The sequence below is a fragment of the Centroberyx gerrardi genome, chromosome 24 (assembly GCF_048128805.1).
Source record: "Centroberyx gerrardi isolate f3 chromosome 24, fCenGer3.hap1.cur.20231027, whole genome shotgun sequence".
In the NCBI taxonomy this organism is placed as follows: Eukaryota; Metazoa; Chordata; class Actinopteri; order Beryciformes; family Berycidae; genus Centroberyx; species Centroberyx gerrardi.
Genome location: NC_136020.1, coordinates 2,481,848 through 2,503,925, shown reverse-complemented (window position 1 = coordinate 2,503,925; position 22,078 = coordinate 2,481,848). Strand labels below are relative to the sequence as shown.

At 38.6% G+C, this 22,078-nt stretch overlaps 2 protein-coding genes across 2 annotated transcripts in view; both read right to left on the bottom strand.

The window, feature by feature from the left end:
- Positions 1-11,824: 11,824 nt before the first annotated feature.
- On the bottom strand, positions 11,825-16,316 carry LOC139928859 (G2/M phase-specific E3 ubiquitin-protein ligase-like). Its single transcript, XM_071921544.1, has 8 exons — positions 16,290-16,316; positions 15,608-15,681; positions 15,168-15,275; positions 13,738-14,054; positions 13,422-13,597; positions 12,871-13,043; positions 12,464-12,678; positions 11,825-12,084 (listed from the first exon to the last, which is right to left on the bottom strand). The coding sequence occupies exons 1-8, from the start codon at positions 16,314-16,316 to the stop codon at positions 11,825-11,827; spliced, it is 1,350 nt and encodes a 449-aa protein (XP_071777645.1).
- A 2,377-nt stretch (positions 16,317-18,693) lies between these two features.
- The window catches only part of LOC139925776 (toll-like receptor 6), a 311,939-nt gene continuing 308,554 nt past the window's right edge, over positions 18,694-22,078 (bottom strand). The window contains exon 3 of the mRNA XM_078281999.1: positions 18,694-18,835. The gene's annotated coding sequence lies outside the window, so the exon portion shown is untranslated. The remainder of the gene's footprint in view (positions 18,836-22,078) is intronic.

The following is a 22,078-nucleotide window of genomic DNA, read 5'->3' as shown; positions in this document are numbered from 1 at the left end:
TAGCGCTCAAATGCCGGGAGGCTAATGGACTTGCACTGTGCCTTTTAACCCCTCAGGGTTTGGCGGGAGGATAACCTAAACCATCTAGCTTCAGTTTGCCAGTTAATTCAAAGTCAGCAAAACAAAACGAAACAAAAAAATTATGCAGGCACCAACTTGTTACCAGAAATGAGATGAACTTGGATGGAAAATAAAAATGCACCTTCACATACTCTTCTACTGTTGTGTATCATCAATCTGTGACGTTCAATGCATTCCAGGAGTTATTATGTGATAAAGTGTTGTAATTTACTTTTTTGGTGTACCCACTTTCCCTCAATCTGCCTCTTCTACTTCTAATTCAGTTAGTCATTTGCTACGTTTCCCAGAATGCCATTCAACAACCCCCAGAGAAGGGGGTTCTTTGTGCTGTGTATGTGTAGGTGGAGAGAGCTACAGGCGATGAAGAAGGCAAGGCAAGAAAGAAGTCCTTGCTCTTTGATTATGAGTGACTGATTGACACCAAAACCTGATGTTTACCATTGATAGATAGTTGAAAAATTGTCTGCTAGTAAACTCTTTTGTAGCTCTGCTGGACGTCCCAACAACTGTATCTCAACATGACATCACATTGTCTGCTTTTGGACAATTATCCACAGGAATAAGAAAAATACACCACCACTGGGTTCCATCAGAAGAAAACTGAATTGGTCACTGATATTATTAAGACACTTGGTTCTGGACATGAGGCTTCTCAGTATTATTCCAAGATTTTTGGTCAGGCCACAAAAACAATTTCTGCCCTGAAAACAATTTGGGAAAGGGATCTTAACTTGTCATTCAGTGATACAGAGCAGGATAAGATCTGCCGGAACTTTAGAAAAATGTCCAGCGATCTAAAGATTAGACTAATTCAGTTTAAAATCCTCAATCTGTTTTAACACTCAATGGGCCACACACACACACACACACACACACACACACAAACGAGTTAATATTGGGAAACAGATGTGAATGTCTTTTTCCTCATGCATTAGTGACATTAAACAATCATGAAGTTGTTAATCATAATCATAATATTCCCCAAACCAAGACGTCACATGTAATTTTATACATGTTCACTCTGCATTTTCCTGGCCAAACATGTAAAATGTCCTGTTAAATTTATGTGTGGTCGTATCACAATGAAATACTGTATAATATACATATATATCACATAAATATATGATACATATATAAATTATATATATTACTTGCTTTTATGATTCGTTTATCCTATTGATTTTTTTTATGATTATATTGTTTTTGCTCTCATTTATCTTTTTTTCTTGTGTTGTCTTGTTGTTCCACTTGCTTTAATTTACCTTAGTAATTTGTTTGATTTTATTTATTTTTTTACAGCACTTTCTGTTTTGAAAAGTACTACACAAAAATTATTATTATTATTAGTAGTAGTAGTAGTAATTTAACCATACCTGGGGAAAGCCAAATCACTTCTAACAAAGATCTGTGCAGTCAAAAATGAGACTGAACTGTTGCTCTTGATCTCCATTTAAGCCCAAGAAAGTTCAGAGAAAGGGGCCTGCCAATAGCCTGGGTCAGAGTTGACATGTCAAATGTGAAATCAATGCCATCTGCACTGCTGTTTCCACCCAGTCAATTGAAATGCATTTGAAAAGCAGTAAGTGTTTCACGTCCCATTTGTATCAGCACAAGATGCATTCTCCAAGAACGAAGTGACAATAAGAGATGCCTATTGTTTGTTTGTTTGTGTATGACAGAGAGAAAGAGAGAATAAGGGTATGCGTACTGTATATCTATATATTGTATAGGAATCATTTCAAAGGAGTACTGTAAATCTGTTTTGTTGTTTGGTTTGAGCTGTGAGGAAATCTGTCACAGTTTGGTCTTAATAGCACTTTAATAGCGTTCCTTGACTTTTTCATGAACAACGCTCTTCATATGACAGCATCTTCAGTGCATTGAATCTGAATTCCCACAGGAATCAGAATCACAGGAATGTGCCAACTTTGTAAGTGGGAGTTTGTTTGTTTGTTTGTTTGTTTGTTTGTTTGTTTATTTAGACCCCCATTAGCTACCGTATTGTAACAGTAGCTACTCTTCCTGGGGTCCCCATTAGTATTTTTAACAATACTTCAATAACAGAAAATACATCAATACACATCCGTAACATTCATACTCACAATAAGACTCAATACATAACACAACCACTAAGACACACAACAACAAACACCAACTCAAAGCCTGTCTAACACATACGATAGTTCTATATAATAATTTCATCTCTTGAGTAATTGAGAAAAAGAAATCACTTAGCAACTCATCCACTAAATCACAAATAAAAGTGGGATGGATAGCTCAAAAACAAAAAGTCATATAATATTCTACACTATTCCTTGTGTAAACAAATACAATCTTAACTTTTTGTTAAAACATGTTGTATTACTTTCTGAAATCAAAAAACTTGGTAATGAATTCCATGCCACCATTGCTCGATAATGAACTGTTCTCTGTATTAAACTAGTTCTACACGGAGGCAACAGAAAACGACCCTCTGATGACTGCCGAGTAGAATAATGATGTAGTGAAAAATGATAGGTTACTATAAAGTATTTCTGGGGTTTTAGTTATGATGATATTTTTAATAAAGCACACTAGAGAATAATGCAACCTGCTTTTTACACTTAGAGTGAAAAGCATCGGGTAGACTGGGTCTCCAAATTTTGGCTCGCAATGTCATTTTAGTTGGAAGAACAAGAGCGTCACCATATATATGGTCGGGTACATCTCCCCCTCCAGTTCTTCAGATGCTCTGGTGAAGAGTGACAGAAAGTCTGCCAAGTCTGCTCAGCTCATTCTGGAAGATAACCCTCCATCTGACCCAGCTGGCCTCTGTCTTCCAGTAGTTACCTGATTTCACTGTACCACTTCAGCATATCAGCCTTGCTGTTCCAGCAAACATCACATTCTTAGTGGTGCTGGTGACACCTCTAATTCGCTTTGAACATGTCTTGCATTTCACCATAATCTCCATCAGTTCTTGAACGCACTGGTACCTCCTTCTCGCTGAACGTGTGCTTCAACACCATGTTACGGATGTGAGCGCAGCACAGGATCCAGTGGTTGTCTAGCCTGGTTCCAGACTCCTGAATCGCATCCCGCCCACTTTTCAGATTTTGTCGAGCGATTCAGAGAGTCTGGTGTTACTCTGGTCAACGGCTTGTTCTAGCTGGGAGAAACACTCAGCACCTTTGCGGGTGCAGACTAAAGTTTGAACTGTTTTTCATTGGCATTTCAGCAGAAATGTGTTTTTTCATTTGTTTGTGGACATTCTTCTTCTTCTTCAGTTTGATATCAAATTCCACCGTAGCCATAACACGACTTTCAAGCTCAATGTATTGACGTCAGCACAGTAGATGCCCTCTTGTTGTACACATCTGTCCACGCCACTTGTAACCGAAATTCCACCGTTTTCGAACACATTCTTCAGCATCGGACACAAGTTCCGTCTTTCTCAGTTGCCGCTCGTTGCCTTGTCCTGTCACACACTGGTTGTCGATGTGGGATGACAACTAATGGCATCAATGGCGCCATACTTTGCTTCAATGTCTATTAGGCCTTGAGCCATCTTAGTAAACCCCTTTCCCATGACCATAGCGAAAAGACACATGTCCATACAACAAAAGTCCCCAAATTTAATTTTGTTTGCAGTGCTATTTTGTAAATGACATTTTGTGTTGCTGTGGCTGACTTGATTCTTGACTGACTTGACTGTCTTGATGTACATGTCGTGTCATATTTGAGGTTCCCATTTCACCGTTGTCATACACGTAGATCGCTTACATTTACTACAGATGACAGCATCATCTTGGACCACTTCACAAAATTGATCCGATACTGTGCTTTTCTTTCCTTACTTCCTCTTGACTTTTAACTCTCCATTTCATAGTTTTTCCTGAATCTTTTCCAAGTCTTTTGACATTTTTTTCAGTTTTACCTTTGCTAGCTAGCCTAGTTTGCAACATTTGCTGTGGATTGGCCTAAAGATCCCAATACACAGAGCTGTCACACATGCTGGAGGGAAAGTATTCCCTAGGGAAAATAAGCTAGTATATTCGTGGCACTATTTATTTTGTTTTTTCCTACCCACAACCCACATGCACATCCTAACCTCATCCTAACCTGCCTCCCCTGAGTCAATCCGCCCATCACTAATGTTCACCATATCACAAGAGGGACCTGCTCTTTAATTCTCATCACAGAAACTACTTTGACATCCTATACTTCAGTGTGAGATTGAAAAGTAAATATGATTAGCATTCAAAAGGTGCTGGGACAGTCACCATATTTCCTTTTCCACAGACTTCTCTAATCTCCATTAGACCTGATAGCATCTGACCACAGGGAGATGAAGACTTAATCCCCTTGAAACATCTTCTAATGTAGCTTATCAGGTAAATAAAGAGGCTGTCTCAGGATAGTTTGCCCTATCGTGGAGTATATTTTTAGCAACAGGGTAAAGCTTAGATTCTTTAATAATCTGAGGAAAAACCTATCAAGTTTTTGTTTATTTAAAGGCTGTATTCTCAGTTACAAAGAAATTTAAAATATCTGGGTAGATGGTACTTTAAATCAATATGACAGCAATATGAAATTACACACACATACACACACCCCCTTTTAGTTTATGTGGTAGAGGGTTTTGGGGGGTGTGAAAGATTGATTTATTGCTGCTAGCAAGCTGCAAACATGGTATCTCTAGCAATCTAAAGTTTGTAATTCATGATGAGTACAGTAGGTTGCCTCAGTTTTAATTGAGTTTGGCCCAAAGCTTGAATATCATTGCATCTGATTAGGCGTGGAGAGCACTTTTACACTGCCAATGTCTCTGGCTTATTCAACAGAAAATGTGCTTACCATGCTAATTAACTGACATAATAGAATTGACTTTATATGGTTTGGCAATAAATAAGTGCTTATCTGTATAATCGCCATATGATATCGTTATTGTTGCATTTCCTTCTTGGGAAATGTAGTAAACAACAGTAATGAACTATTCTTAAGCAGAGGGTAATGATATCTAATAAGCTGTTCAGGCAACAGGGACCTCCTCCTTGATCACATTTATTCAGCATCACAACTTGCGGGGTGAGGGGTGTATGTATGTGTGTGGGTGTGGGGGGCAATATTCACGTCCATCATGAAGGAAACATGCCGAAAACCCCTGACTTGCAGATCTGTAAAATGTTTTATCAAAGGTTAAAGTAATCTGCAACATTTTCATATAAATAAATGTCCATTTTGCTACTTTCTATGTCTGATGACTCTATGTCTGACGACTCTCTATGTCACAATAGGGATTCAAACCTATTCATAGTATTCTGTTACGTCACCACACGGCCAGGTGATTGTAATAAATTAACAGGTGATTATAATCAAAGGACAGCCACAGTCAATGAGCTGTGTATATGGTAAAACACCATATTGGTAGGAAATACATGTGACATCATGGGAATACTGGGAATACTATATGAGTAGCTGTAAAATCCTCTGGTGCACAGGAAGTGATGGAAGGAAGCACAATTGAAATTCAATGATGTGCATTGCATTTGCCATTTCATATACTAGAATTTACATTTCATTTAAATAGAGATTTGCAGGCTTTATGATTAGCTTTATTCAAATTCAATTGATAATGCAAACTGGAAAATTAAAATGTATTTCCCGAACTGCAGATATGTTTCATGTGATTATGCAATAATGGTGTCAAAATGATAATTGAAATGTCTTTTATCTTATGCTTTTGCACTTTCTAATAAGGCATTTGAAATTTCATTATCAAAGACATACCTATATTATACTATACTATAAAGGTAGCAAAATTCAAATGGTTATCCAAATGTAAAATTTTTTACCATTCTGTCACTTTGAAAGTGAAGTTACAGGTGTTATATGATGGGAGGGGTGGAGGGGGGATTGTTCAAAAATTTGTGATGGTATTATTATTATGTTTTTATGTTCGCCTACTGGTACAGCATGAAGTAACCACTAAAACTACACCATTTTCCAGGAAACAAAACTAATGGGATTTTTGATAAAGAAAAAGTATACAAATACGTTTTTTTGGCATTTATTGTTGTATGTTATGATATGGAGAATTAGCTAATCATGTCACTTCACAAGGTGACAGTATGCATACTGAACATCGAGAGTATGTGACATCATAGCATTCGCTGTGACTTGATAATCACACCCAAAACTGCAAGCCCCAGTGAATTGTTCTACTTTGAGTAATTAGAGATTAGATGGATGGTTTAGACGCAGTGACTGAGCTGCAGTGGCATCAGCGCTCCTGGAGGAAGCCAGGCTGAAGTGTGCTGCTGTAGCCAATACCCGGGTGACATCATTAGCCTAATCATCACTTTAATGGGATTTAATGGCTTGATATCATGGCAAAGTATTGGTACTATTAGAAACTCATTCCAATGATATTCGCATGTCAAAAGTTTCAAAGTTACGAGGAACTAAAACGTTATGTGTTTGTGTGTGTCAGAGAGAGAGACGAAGAGAAATAGAGGTAACAAGGTAGTGTAATGAGACTGCGTGGAGAGCAGGAAAGGGAGTGGGGGCGGAGGAGGAAGCAGTCATTACTGTGGGTAAATCCGGGTGATTCAGAGGCAAACAGGAGTGTTAACAGTGAGTGGAGGGCAGGAAGTCAAAGCCAGTCTGGCTCCAGAGAGCAGCGGCACAGCTGGGGAGGAGCAGGGCGATCCGCACCGCCATTACTCTGCTGTCAGTCCAAAGGCCTCCAACACAGAGCTGCGGGGGAATGAGGTTTCTGTATACCGCTGCTAACAGCTGGCTGCCGCCGAAGCTGTGTATATGTGTATTTATTCAAATGTTTATGCACATACTGTATGCATTTAAAAGATGTGCCTGGGCTAAAAGTAATAATCATCATAGCCGCACAAGCGATATAGAAGTGTAAGTAAACAAACACTTTTCAGAGAATTTTATCTTATTTATGAAATCAACTCATCTGTGATATTTCATTATTGCTCTGTGTAATTAATATTATCATTAATTATCATTAATTATTAGTGTGTGCTAATGGGTGTAAAATCAGTTTAGGGCCTTTTCCTAAATAAATTCTTCATTGATTCTTCACTTAATTATCCAAGTTGTTTCTTCTGAAGTTTTTGCAAATAAAAAAAAAATGTAATATGGGCCGTGGCTATGATTGTAGGCTTAACTCATTTGTTTATTTATTTATTTATTTTTTAAGAATCGTCATTGAAAGCGTTTGTCATTGAAATCTCTCTTCACCCACCATCCTATTCCCTTATTTTTAAACCGAAAATGCCCTCACCTTGCTTCCTCCATGACCCTGGCTCTGATACCCTCTCATGCTCTTAGCATGGAAGCATAATCTTGTCAATTGATTCAAATTAAAATGAACATTATTTCACTTTCAATGATGTGTGCAAACATCATGACATAATTTAAATTCAAATGCAAAAGCCCAGTTTGCATTTCATTTTCAAGTTTAGTAATGTAAAGGGTGAATTTGATTTATGTCACCCTTGTGCCACAAACCCTACACAAAAACATGAAAATTAAAAGTTAAATGGTGAATTGAATTATCATTTCCTTTTTGTCATGGATCATGCAATTACAATAATAAACTGTCATTTCAAATTATGTTTTTCATTTTCATTTAAATAATGACAGGGTTCTGTCATAGAGGGTGAGAAAATTAAATATGGAGTTTGCCTCTGCAGTTTAATATTGGCAGACAATGTGCATGCCTAAACTTGAAAATGAAAATGCAAACTGGGCTCTTGCATTTGAATTATGTAATGATTTTTGCACACATCACTGAAAATGAAATTATTTTCATTTTAATTTTAATATTGACAGGATTATGCTTCCATACTTAACTACTAAGCCTTGAGCCCAGGACCTTGAATAATTACAACATCTAAGACCCCTTCTCATCAGCCAAAAGAAACCACGCCCCCTGCCAAGAAACGGATAGAAAAGAGCTGGAGCTCACAGACTTGACTCAAAATTTCCACAATTTCAGCAGCTTTCCTCCATGTAGCTGCCCTATTTTAATTTGTCTGTGTTCTTGAAGAGACACATCATACAAAATTGGATGGCAAAGTAGCAATAATTAGTTTTTCCTCCACCCAGATGTGTAAAATTTGCAAAAAGTAGACTTCAGCGCTACTTTTGGTGCTGCCCTCTCGCTGCTATGCTTGGAATTGTTCGACGCTCACCTTGCCATAATCTTCAGTAATGACCACGACTGCGAATTTTGCTGTTCCATGAACATTCACCGTAAGGTGATGACCTAGAGGTTCAACACATCTTATCTCGGAGCGGGTGTGGTCGGACAGCTGGACATTCCAGAAGCAGGGCAGCTAAACCAGGAATGGGTTCTGTTTGATCACAGCGTTGAAGATGTCCTGCAGACACACAGACAGAGCTTGCCGTATGTTACATCATCTACAGACCTGGACCAAAGGCCCTGCTTTTCAAGTTTTACAATGTTGACATTACAGAACCTTTAACCCACCTTTATATCCTATATTTTATCATTATTTGTTACTACCAATCCCTTTTGCAGGGAAATTAATAATGCATATGGTGACTATACTCTATGAGGGGCCCTTAGGGACACTATTCAGAATTACCATGCATATACGTATTGTATGTATTTTTCCTCTCACATACACATATGAAACCAAACTCATTCACATACTATACTGAAAACCACACACACATACAAGTGAAATGCTTTTACATACACAACTGAAACACTCTCACACAAACAACTGAAAAATTATACGCTCACATACACAACTGAAAAGCTCTCATGAAAACTATTGAAAAGCTTTCACACATACTAGTAAAGTGTGCTCATATACACAGTTGAAAATTTTCCTCTCACATACACATATGAAACCAAACTCATTCACATACTATACTGAAAACCTCACACACATACAAGTGAAATGCTTTTACATACACAACTGAAAAGCTCTCATAAAAACTAGTGAAACCTTTTACACTGACTACTAAAAAGCTTTCACACATACTAGTAAAATGTGTTCATATACACAGCTGAAATGCTCTCGTATAATATTATGAAATATAACAGTTCAGTAGTGAATACGAGCATTACAGTTAAAAAGGAAGGCCTTCCTGTCATGTGAAGGAAACGGGAAGACTCCACACTAGGAAGTGCATGTGCTCTTGCTGAATTTGAAGTACTTCAACCACAATGTATGTTCATCTGATCCTCTTTGTTTTTCAAATCCAAACTTTATTTTTTGAGGTGAGAGGCAATGAAGAGGATGTTGCAAGTTTTTTTACTAGTGCTCTGCAATGCATTGAGTCACTGCAAAGCGAAGAGTCCAACCATTTCGGTGAGGAGAGGCTTTATAGAGTGCTCGATGATCATACACGAACTCTATCTGCATTGCTGTGTCCAGATATGATCATGATAATAGGGATGTCAGTAACCTACTAGGATCATTGTATAGATGCTTTCGCAACTTGCTGCATGAACATGAGGCCAGACGGAGATCCACTGATGTGACCAACAATTTGATACCCCCAATAACCTTGACTGGCCATCCAGGTCGGCCCCGATACAGCATAGCCGCCGAACAGATTTCTCACTGTGTGTCCATTGGTATGACATGGCAGAGAATTGCATCATGCTTTGGAATCAGTCGAAGAACCCTATACAGACACAGACAAACTCTGGGAGTTGAGCCATTAAGATATGCAGTAGTGTCAAATCAAGACCTGGACAGCGTTGTGACTAATATACTACAGAACACTCCAAATGCAGGTGAAGCATACGTACTTGGAAGCCTGAGATCACGTGGTTTAAGGGTTCAGCGTTGGCGGGTCAGACAGAGCCTGCATCAAGTGGATCCCATTGGGCAGTCATTTAGACATTGTCATGCTATACGCCAAAGGGTCTATAGTGTTCAAGCCCCCAACCAATTATGGTAAGTTATTACCAATAAAAAAAAAAATGTATTATTACTATCATTATTATTATTACTATTATTAATAATATGTGTATATATATATATACATATATATATACATATATATATATATATATATAATTATTATTAAATGTATTATTATTATTATATTATTATTATGTATATGTATTATTATTAAAAATGTATTATTACCAATTATGGTAAGTTGACTTGTAACTGTTTTGTATTATCTATAAGGTAAACAACACTTTGATATAGTTGGCAAGTTTTAAGTATATATTTTCTTTAATGTAGTGTATATCTCCCAACAGGCATTTTGACGGCAACCACAAGCTGGTTAGGTGGCGGATGGTCTTTCATGGCTGTGTTGATGGCTTCAGCCGGACTATTATATACTTACGGTGCTTATCTAACAACAGAGCCTCAAGTGTCTTGTCATTATTTTTAGGAGTAGAGAACTTTGGTTTGCCCTTAAGGGTCAGATGTGATCACGGTATGGAAAATATACATGTTGCCCGTTTTATGTTGGAAAGAAGGGGATTGAACAGTCGTAGTGTTATTACAGGTGTTTCAGTACACAACCAAAGGATTGAGAGACTATGGGCAGAACTCAATAGAGTTGTATCTAGACACTTTATAAACATTTTTAACTTCATGGAGGAACAGGGTATACTGGATTCATTGAATGAACTACATCTATTTTGTCTGCATTATGTTTATTTACCAAGAATTGAAAGGGCAGTAACAGAATTCATCAACCAGTGGAACAACCATGGCCTCTCCACACAAGGGGGGCAGACACCTCTTCAGCTGTGGCATACAGGTGTCATAAACAGCATAGGAATCCATCCGGTTATAAATGATATTTTTGATGTTGATAACTATTATGGCATTGATGAAGAAGGGCCATTACCTGAACTTCAAACCAATAATAATGTTATAATTCCAGACATTGACATAACCATTAATGAGACCACAATGAACATTATTCAACAAGTGAATCCACTTGAAAATGATGGGAACCATGGAATAGATGTGTTTTCTTCACTTCTGCACTTTCTTCAGTGAATAACATGGGAGTTATGTTAAGGTTTTGTTAAAACATTTTGTTTTCTTCACTTGTGCAGTGTATTCAGTGAATTACATGGGAGTTATGTTAAAGTTTTGTTAAAACATTGTTTTATTAAAAATAAATGAACATAATAAACATTTGTTCAAAACTAACAAGCATTTGTTCAAAGCATTTTTTCAAAAAGACAGACCGAGAGACAAGCAGAGACTGAGACAGGCAGAGGGAGAAACAGATAGACAGACAGACACATAAGAGACCGACAGATAAGAGACAGGAGGGGGAGAGACAGAGAGGCACAGACAGACCACGACTGACAGAGACAGACACGCAGAGAGAGACATACAAGAGACAGATAAAGTGAGACAGAAAGAGATATAGAGCATGATATGTTCATGCTTAATTGTCTAAATTCTAATTGTCTAAAGTATACCTTAACAGTTGGTATGAAACGGTATGAATACGAGACATGTCGTTAAAAATAAATGTAAGCATTTTTTAAAACATAGTTTGACTGAGTCAGTTGAAATATAAAATACATCATGACTCAATATTCTCTAATGATTGCAAACTTTATTGCAGACGGCAATATAATTTTAAGGGAAAGTGGGCATTCAGCAATGCAACTAACAACTGTCCTTTTTAACTTTTTTCAAAGACACACAGACCGAGACAAGCAGAGAAAGTGAGACAGACAGAGAAATGCATACAGAGCATGATATGTTCATGCCCTGCCAAACCCATATGTGTTTCCTAATGCAAAGTCAAACTTCTCCTTGAACAGTTGGTATGACACATGTAGTGGCAACTTGATGCAGTTAACACATGTGTTGGCCATAGGGAACATTGGTGTAGAAGAGAAGTCGTCATCTCCTTTATGAATGAACTGGACGGAGGGAGTTGGGGAAAAGCCGATAGGTGGTACCACAGATGCTCCAGTTGCGAAGGCCAATATCTTCTGTAGTTTGGATGGCCCTTCTTCTTCTTCTATAAAAACAGAAAAACATTATAAGTGGTAGTTGGTCCAATTAACATGTATATGAAACATCTCTAGAGCAATTAACATCAGCTGATACTGAATAAATTGTTCAATAAGAGTATTTTACTTCTCAAAACCAAAGCGTCAAAAAACTGAATGACTCTTATAGCAATGAATTTATAACACGCCTTTCATCTTTCAACAATCTCAAGGTGCTACGTGATAATGATACTACAACCAAGAGAATAAGTAAGTTTAAGCTATAATGTTTTTGTTATGCAGGTATGTTTTGTAAAAAAAAAAAAAATTATAATTAAAAAATAATAATAATAATAAAATATAAATAGATGCATCAGTTTACTTGTACACTAAACTGTCAATTACCTTCTGCATCCTGGAGATAGTCTCTCCAGAAGGTAACGACCATCTCCTCAGCAGCTCTCTTGTTGCTCCCTTCTGGAGACAGACGAATGCTGAAAAGATCATCCACCCGGTCAGCAGTCAGTGTGCTTGGCTCATAGCAGAACAGGGGGCGAAAGCTGTCTGGATGCCTTGGGATTTTCTCCAGAACCCCAAGAGTTTTCAGTCCTTCACAGAATCTGTACAAAGAACATGGAACAATTGTACTAATTTTGCAGAATTTAATTAGGGTTGTGCATTGTCAATTTGTCACTTAGTTTTATATAAAAATAATAGATTTTGTGAAGTTAGTCCTAGACCATGTTGGTCAATGGGTAAAATTCTGATCCATATTCTGATTAACCTGACTGTAAACAACCAACACTGAATACCTTTGAAATGGACCTTGAACCCTGTGGATGACCTGAAACATGACGATGTCATGTACCTGCAGATCCCTGTCTCTTATCGACCGCATAGGCCTCAGACATCCTGCATTGGCCAAGTAGTCAAGCAGAGGTGCCTTTGACTTCTCAAGGTCCTCAAGGGTTGTACTTTCAGATACCTATCATCACAAGTAGCAGCAGGATGGCTTGTTATGGAGGCTACTTATTAGTCTTATAACTTATTAGTAAGAACCCAGACACTAGAGGTCTGCATAATTACATGATGCCCAAGGGTCCCCTAACAGTTCATAGCAGTGCAGGTTTTTTTCCACATTGCTACAATGTGATAAAAAACAAGGAGAATACACTTTGCTGACTACACTTGTCCGTTGAATAGTGGTGGAATTCAAACTACATCATATGGAAAGTGGGCATTCAGCAATGGGCAGACTGGACTGGACAGATACTCCCTCTCAAAATGGAAAATGGCAAGAGAACACTGTAATGTAACCTAATTCTAATGCAATATAACATTTAAAAACTAACTACCAACTGACCTTTTTGACTTTTTCCAAGAGTTCCGTGTCGGCTATGTCTTCTAGGACTGGATTTGCTGAACCATCAACCAGAAGAGAAAATACCGTTGGTGAGAGGAAGTTTGGTGGTGGACCGCCATGTACCAAGCTTACTGCAATGGCTCTGCCAGCTGTGTAGTACCGGTCCTCTCTTAGAGCTGCAAAACAATGGAATAAAAGGAAATGTAATATTGATAAATGCATAAAGACTCACTACTACATAAAATCATGGATTTCATTGTGCTATTAAATCAATTGTAAGTCAGTTCAAAAGCTAAAAGTTGCAAGTAAAAATCACCATAAATTAAAATGTCAAGAGCCAAGTTCTTGCTGTTTTCTTTTCCCTCAAACATGGGTGACCTGGCAATGGTCTCCATCAGCAGCCTCAAGAATTCCCTCCTTGGCCCTCCTAAATCAACCCCTTCCTCATTTCTCCCCATGTCATCTGAGAATTTTACACAGATCATCAAGTTGGGGTCATAGGATACCCTTTGGAAGCCCCGCATGGCTCCCTCCCAGACAGCAGAGCGATTTATATTAAATTTGCACTGCTGTTTTGTGCTAATTTTGCTTGACAGTTCCAGCAGTATCTCTTGAACCGGGACCTTTTCTGCACTATAAAGACAACATCAAAAATGAAAGATCAGAAACACAGTGATGTGACATAATTTGTAACAACCCGTATTTTGTGAAATCGTTGGTCGTAAGCAACCAATTAATCCAAAATGTGTATGTCATAATAATCTAAAGATAAAACGGTTCATATCAATTATCAGATCACATCATCCTCAATAGTTATCCTGCTCAGGCTGCTCATGCCTGTGTGGATTTGTGGACCATCAACTTCAACACAATCATCATCGCTGTCCTTAGCAGTTGTACGCATGCTTAACGTTGATCTGGTAGTGATGTGGGAAAGTTCATTTTCTTCTTCCGAGTCAGTCTTAAACAGAGAAAGAAAGAAGACCAAAAATATATATCAAAAGCAAAAATTACGACTTTGAAATTAAATAACCATATTGAAAACAAGTAATTGTTTAACCGATTAAAATGAGAAACCTTTGTTTGCGCTTTTCTCCGTTTTGATTGCTCTCAAACCTTTGCTTTAATTTAATATATACTGTATATTGCTACAAGCAGTAAACAGTATACATTTCATTTTCAAAAGATAATTATATTTAGCGTAAAACCTGTTAAGCCCTAGCCCTAGGAAAAAACGCCTAAAATAACATACCCAAAATGAATCAAGAATAGCTCCTCAACCATAAGGCCTATATGCATATTTCTGGTCTCATTTGATAGGTAAGAAGCTAAGGAATATGAATCCATTGTAAGTAAACCTATATCTAGCATTCCAGAGTAAATGTAGATGCAATAAAGGAAAAAATAAGCTTTTCATCCTCACCTAGTATATAATATATATATATTTAGTATATAATCTAAATTTCAAAGGCAATATCACCATTATAGATCCCATGGATAATGATGCAACTGAATGTCTTCTTCTACTCTTTGACTACAACTGTAACTGTAAATTTGATGAAAATACACCAAAATACAACATTTATGATACAATTTATAAAGATATACTCAGGCAGTCTCCATGTTTTGGCCATGTTTACTGTTTACATGTTGACTGTTTACTGGGAGTTTTACTTCAAAACAGGTTAAAAAACAAACAAACAAAAAAGCAAACTTACTAAAAGGGTCCTTGATGGTCTCACATACAGGGCTTTGGTTTTATAAACCTTATGGATTAGCATCCCATTCAGCTCCTGACCCTCCTGGAGCTTAGGGTACACCAGCTTATTGCCACAAGCCATTAGAAACTGGAGGCTACAAAGAAGATGGGGATATTACAACAACGAAAAATGCTTTTAGGCTATGTAGCTTAACAATATGTTGTTAGTGTGTGTGTGTGTGTGTGTGTGTGTGTGTGTGGGTGTGTGTGTGTGCATGTCCGTCTCCTTGGTTTCTTGCTCCTATGAGGTGTGTGACTGAATCATGTACATTTTAAAACAAATGCTATTGTTATATATGTTTGTAATAATCATGATTGCACTTTGTAAACCTGTTTGTTTTTTTGTTTGTTTTTTAAAGTGCTCTATAAATAAAAATTATTATATTATTAATATACAAAGTAAGAAGAAGAAAAAATAGGCCTTTACCTGACATCCTCCGGAATGTGTTCACCAAAGCTATCCCTGATGCGTTCCATAACAGTCTGGTGGTCCCAGGCCTTCTGGAATTCAAAGGCACTGAGGATGTGCCCATGTTTGTGTAACCGTAATTTTGGATGTTGTTTGCACACTACTCCCCATGATGGATTCGGGAGTAGTATTACGTCCTTGTTGAAATGGTCATGCTGCTGTGCTCGAGCTCTGAAATAACAATGTAACTATTAGACTACATGAAAACAGCCAGTGCAAGTTAAGTCATGCTGCCATAGATAATACAATACTGAGACCACAGTAGTACAACATCATGCAAACCTGTACAAACCATTACGCATCAAATCACATGGATATCTTAAGTATGGCAAGTTTGACAAGAGCAAAATACTAACCGTCACCCCTTACCGACCCTCCTCTGGCTGTGAACCGATCCTCCCGCTGCCTAACGTTATATATTTCCTCTCGTTTGCCCGCAAAGATTGGAAACGATTGCCATTCTATAAATATATCAAGCTAAGCTATAGAGTAAGTTAGGCCTGGCCCTGAATATCAAAATATTCATATCATCCTTTTTCAGGTTGGTATTTGGACATGCAAGTATTCAGATACAGTTAAGTGTAACGTTATCTAATGTGGGACGGTAATATGAAAGATAATTTCGACTATTTATAATTACCTTTTTCTCCTCGTGCCTGATGTCCATGTGCCGAAGCACTGCTGCGCTTGATAACGTGGTGCACATTCTCTCCTGACTGGAGCTGCAGCTGGCAGTGGCACGCTGCTACGCTGGCGGGATGGGAAGAGCGATGCTAGGTGACTGTCCAGCGTGTCCACACTTGGAGTTGCAACGACCGGTTGCTGCCCGATTGTTGTCGCATTTGACAGGGTTCTGATGGTCTCCGCTGAGGCCAATATATTGTTAAGTAACGCCGCTGCTTCGGTTAGGCTACTTGCAGGCTGTTGAGCAGACATCAGTGTGGCGAACGAACGAACAACAGTCGTTCGCTGTAAGTCTGCAGGCTACAGCTAGAAAAATTTGAAACCAACCACCTTCCGGTTCAACTGAAACGCCTTCCGTTTTAACTGAAATCAAATCCTCTCATACACCATACTGAAATGCTTTCATACAAAATTATTTTTTTCAATAGTAAATGTGAAAGCTTTTCAATAGTTTATGTAAAAGGTTTTCACTATACTATATGAGAGCATTTCAACTGTGTATATGAGCACACTTTACTAGTATGTGTGAAAGCTTTTCAATAGTTTTCATGAGAGCTTTTCAGTTGTGTATGTGAGCATATAATTTTTCAGTTGTTTGTGTGAGAGTGTTTCAGTTGTGTATGTAAAAGCATTTCACTTGTATGTGTGTGTGGTTTTCAGTATAGTATGTGAATGAGTTTGGTTTCATATGTGTATGTGAGAGGAAAAATACATGTATATGCATGGTAATTCTGAATAGTGTCCCTAAGGGCCCCTCATAATACTCCATTTGGCTGATGCTGAACTTTACAATGGAGATACAGAGACAATATCCACAGGCTAGACATGCATATCGTGCATTTCCCTCCTCCCCCACAGACAAAAATGATGAGAAAATTATACACCAACTGTGCAGACAGAGATATCTTGCAGCTCCAAAATCATGTCTTGTCCAAACTCACATAACTAATTGCTGTAACATCATTAAATTGGCACATACACATGGAGATACATCTGATTTTGCATTGAGAGACAAGTGAACACCTGTCCATTTGTTTTCCTGCTGTCTTGGGACTTCATAAGAAGGTGATTAATGCCATATGAATCCCATAATGAAGATAAAATAGATCTTCAACATCAGATGATCACATCTTTTAAAGATTGAGATTAAAACCCCTTCTGGCATGACAATGATCATCATGTCACTTTAATGTTGAAACTCTCCATCGTCAAAAGTTTCAGAACAGTAAGTGTACAAGTTATTCTGTGTTGATTCCATTGAGAGGTAAAAGCCCTGGAGGCATCTGTGGGCATTTTCTTGCTAATCCTCTGTTTTTAAAGCTAGCCAAGCATAACCGTTACTGCTGGATATGGAAGAAAAACACACAATGAAATCGATGCCACTCTGTCTGCTTTTTACCTTACTACCACAGAAAATAAAATCCTGAGCACCAAAAACAACGATTTTGCAGTATAAAGTACCAATACTAATTGAATGCATAATTAATTCTCTCACGTCTGTTTTCAACCTGTTACTTTTCCTTTTCCTCAGCACGCCTAATTAACTTGCTTTGTTGAGTTTTTGTGAGTATTGATTTCCACATCAGGGATATTTTCACCAGAGGCCTCCATTCACAGACACAAGTCAATAAGAGCCATTTGGAGCTTTGCGCTTAAACCATGAAACATTAACACGTGAAGAGCACTTTCTAAAACAGGAATCAGTTGGCCCATTGCTAGCTCTCAACAGCATAAACTCTCAGCAGAAACTAATCTAATTAAATGTGGACAGTAGAAGGAGGTTTCTGTCAGTTTGGGAGTTTCTCTGTAGACCCACTGAGCTCCAAGGTTAGGAGTGATATGGTGACTCAAAACTCAACTGGTAAACTCAACAATAATGTATTCCGAGACCAAGCTAATGGACAATACACAAATTATAAGGTTGTCAATATCCCTATTCACTTCACTCCCTCTTGTTTCCTGCAGCCGCTGCACCAGAATGTGCATTCGATCATAAGATCTACACTAAACATTGAAGCTAACTAGTCTGGCACTTCGCTGTGTCTTTGTTTAGTTGCACCCAAGGGCGTAGGTTTGATTTTGACATTGGTAGGGACACAAATGGGGGAGGTCCGGAGGGGATGTAACCCCCACTGGAAGCTGAGGCATTTTACATTTATGATAGACTTCTGACCGCCATTTCATGTCATCTAGATCAGTGATTCTCAACCTTTTTCATATCGAGGACCCCTAGTTTAGTCCACATTAGAGCCATGGACCCCCATTTGATGAGATTTTGTCTCTCGGACCCAAATCTGAGAATACTTTTATTGTTAGATATGATTTTGATCCAGAATCCCATGACTGTCTGTATTGTAGGTAGAGAGATAACAGTGAAACTAAGATCAAAACAGTCATTCTTCTACATTCTGTAATTGTGTTAACTATTTGTAAATTAAATAATGCTGAAGTTTAACAATTCATCAATTTGCTGGGGACCCCCTGGAACCCCCTCAAGGACCGCTGGTGGTCCCCGGACCCCACGTTGAGAACCACTGATCTAGATAGTTATGGTAGCCAATACACTCATTAACAGACACACAGACACAGGGGTGTAGCACATTAATGAATCCTTGACTCAAATTTGCCAGCTGAATGGGACTTTGAAGAGCACATTTTGTTTTAAGGCAGGTACTGTAGTACTGTTGCCTATTCAAACCAACGATCTGTATTACATTTAAAATAATAATAATAATAATAATAAGATATTGTAAACTATATCCAAACCCTACATACAAACAGCTGAGTGTCCACTGCCTTGGTCCTATTTGAAGGAGCCAAACACATGCCTACGCCTGTCATTAACAGAGATGAACTGTTGGCATATTTGTTTTACATCAGTGTTGTCCAGTGTGTCCTGATGGACATGGCACACAGCAGCATTGTTCAATCTCACTTGTGACATGTAGGCTACTTACGGTCGTCACTTGTCACAGACGCACGCGACACGGTACTTAAATAAACTAACTTTAATGGCTAAACACAACTGTTACTAATATAATAATAATAATAATAATATACGCATTTCATACGTTAGCAAGAAATGGCAAAGCCAATCAGCGATTTTTTGGGGGGGTTAGGGAGGCGGTGTCACGCCAATTTTTATCCGGGTGACGCAATAACATTCTAAAACAGCTGTTATACTAAAGTTTCGTTACAGCGTCCGTTGCTATGCCGACGCGGGACACCAATGCACCTGCAATGCACTACACCAATGCAGCGGGACTCGTAGTAGAGAACGCGATCTGTTAACATTGACTAGACACTGACGGACAAAACAACGTTTATTGTCAATCAAAATAATTGCTAGGGACATTTCAGAGTCGCTTGATATTGGTAGGGACACGTCCCTACCGTCCCTACCCAATTCTACGCCCTTGGTTGCACCTAAGAGACTTAAGGTACAGGTGATGTCTTAACCTTCTGTTGCAAATAACGTGCAAACCAGAATCAATTTCTCCTGCCACAATTATCATTAGCTTAAACCTGCAATAAGCGATTTCAGACCCTGTAACTATCCTGAAACTAACGTGTGCTACATGGAGATTTCTGTGAGAAGTAATGATATAAACAAATATCCACACACGCAGGCCAGCTGTGTTGCTGTTTTCACCTCTTTTCTAAAGCTTGTTGTCAAATTCGGCCCTTTTTTTAAAACTAGCTTGTCTCCTCCCTCGCTGTTTGAAAGCGGCGCTCTCCCCCTCCCATCCCTGAAAACAATTCTGGTAATGGCGGAATCGATGAAGCGAGTGAGCAGTAGTAGTAGTAGTAGTAGCTTTTTATTAGTGCTTCGCAGTCATTTACAGACTGAAATTACACACCAATTTACATACATATAGTATATCAAAACAGCAGGGAGATAAAAATACATTTTCAATAATTGTGAAAGTAGTAGCATATACAATCTACAATGAAATGTAAACAGGGTAGTCAGGCCAGATCTAGTGCAAATCCTATGAAGAAGGGATTCTGGAATGCTGTAGTAATATCAGTAGTCTGGGGGAAAGAAGGGGAAAGTGAGAAGAGTGAAAACTATGATGTATGGTTGTTGATGAGTCTTGTGAGGTAGGGGATTGGAGAATTGTAGTAACGACCTGTTCTTCCCAGCGGGGTGTTAAGTTTGTGACCATTGCGAGTGGTACGTCCAGATATTTGTTCTCTAGATAGGGGGAGCCAGTCAAAAGAGTGGGAGGATTGCAGTGAAAGAGCAAATTTCAGGCAGATCTGCTCCCTCCTCTTCTCAAGAAGGGGGATGCCTAGGGTGTTTAGGGCTTGCTGGTAGCTGATGTAAGATGCTCCCAGGATAATGCGACATGCCCTCTTTTGCACACGCTCCAACTGGGTGGACAAGGCTTGGGTGAGACCAGGATGCCAAGCAGGGACTGCATACTCCAGCACTGGTCTAATGTAGCCGATATAAATGGCTCGTAGGTCAGCGTGAGTGACGGAGAAACGCTTGATGCGCTTGAGGAGGAAAAGCTTCCTGCTAAAGCTTGCCGTCATGGTGTTTACCTGGTCACTCCACCTGAGGTTGTGCTGGATGGAAAGTCCCTGCACTTTGATTTTAGGCAGGACAGACAGGGGGATGTTGTTAATGGAAAGAGGTGGTGCTGGTGGTAGATTTTGAGTAAACTTGTTAAACTAGTAAACTTGCTACCTACCTCTTCACTTGTTATTGTGGGACATGTAACCTTCAGCGGGAGAAAAATCTGGCAAAGCGAGACTGGTAACGGCCGATATTTCTTTATTCTTTTTATTCTTTTATTTTTAGTTTATTTTAGCCATTAGCCTTTATGCACAGTTTGTCCTTAAGAGCTTCCGTTGTCCAGTAGTTTTGCTGTGTGTGTTTACAAAATGTGTTGCGGTTTCTGTCACCCTCTAGTGGTCGGAAAATCGCTTGAGTGTAGCTTTAAGTTAATATTTGCTAAACGTGCGAGCGAGAGAAAAAGAGGCTAAACCTTGATTTATGTTCACCAAACATCAACAAATACTTGTGTTATCTAGTACAAAGTATGAGGATTAATCTGTAGTTTAGGTGTTGTGTCTACATTGGAACTTTCAGTTGGTGCAGCCATTAAAATTTTTGTGATGCATAAATTTACATTCAACTAGCAAGCTTCACTGGTACAACAGGCTGCAGGACTGTATCTCAACAGTGAATTCAGACAAAGAGTATGGTGAATGTACGCTGAAGCATCCTTTATTGATTCATGTCACAAAGCATTCAGCCCAGTAACACTCACAAATGTACCTAACGCTCATTCTCAAATAACATCACATACTGATTGAACAGCTCGGCTGTCTGCTTATCTCATGTGATACAAAGATGCGAAAATAATTCATGTTCACTCAGCCATTGAATGAGTTTTTAGCAGGGATTTTTCATTGCACAGTGCATGACAAGGTTTGATTCAACTGGTGCTGGGCGAGGTATTCACTCACTTTGTCCCCATTGTGAAGAGAAAATTGGCAGGCAATCTACTACTAATCAATAGCGATCCTGAGCAAGCTGACGTGGCGAAAGCACACACACACACACACACACAAACATTTGTCTTAATATACATCTGACTCCATTAATTCTAACTCGTAACTACACCAAACAGATAAGGTACCCCCTGAACCCATGCCTAAACCTAATCCCAATTCTCATCTTAACCGTAAACCCAAATCCTAATCCTAAAGTAGTCCCTTGAAGAAATGAGA

Coding starts and splice junctions, on each gene's coding strand:
- LOC139928859 (XM_071921544.1), bottom strand. CDS start 16,316: ATGGACATCAGGCACGAGGAGAAAAAG. Junction 15,682..16,289: donor TCAGGCACGAGGAGAAAAAG/GTAATTATAAAT, acceptor TTTGAATTCCAG/AAGGCCTGGGACCACCAGAC. Junction 14,055..15,167: donor GTTTATAAAACCAAAGCCCT/GTATGTGAGACC, acceptor TTGTCTTTATAG/TGCAGAAAAGGTCCCGGTTC.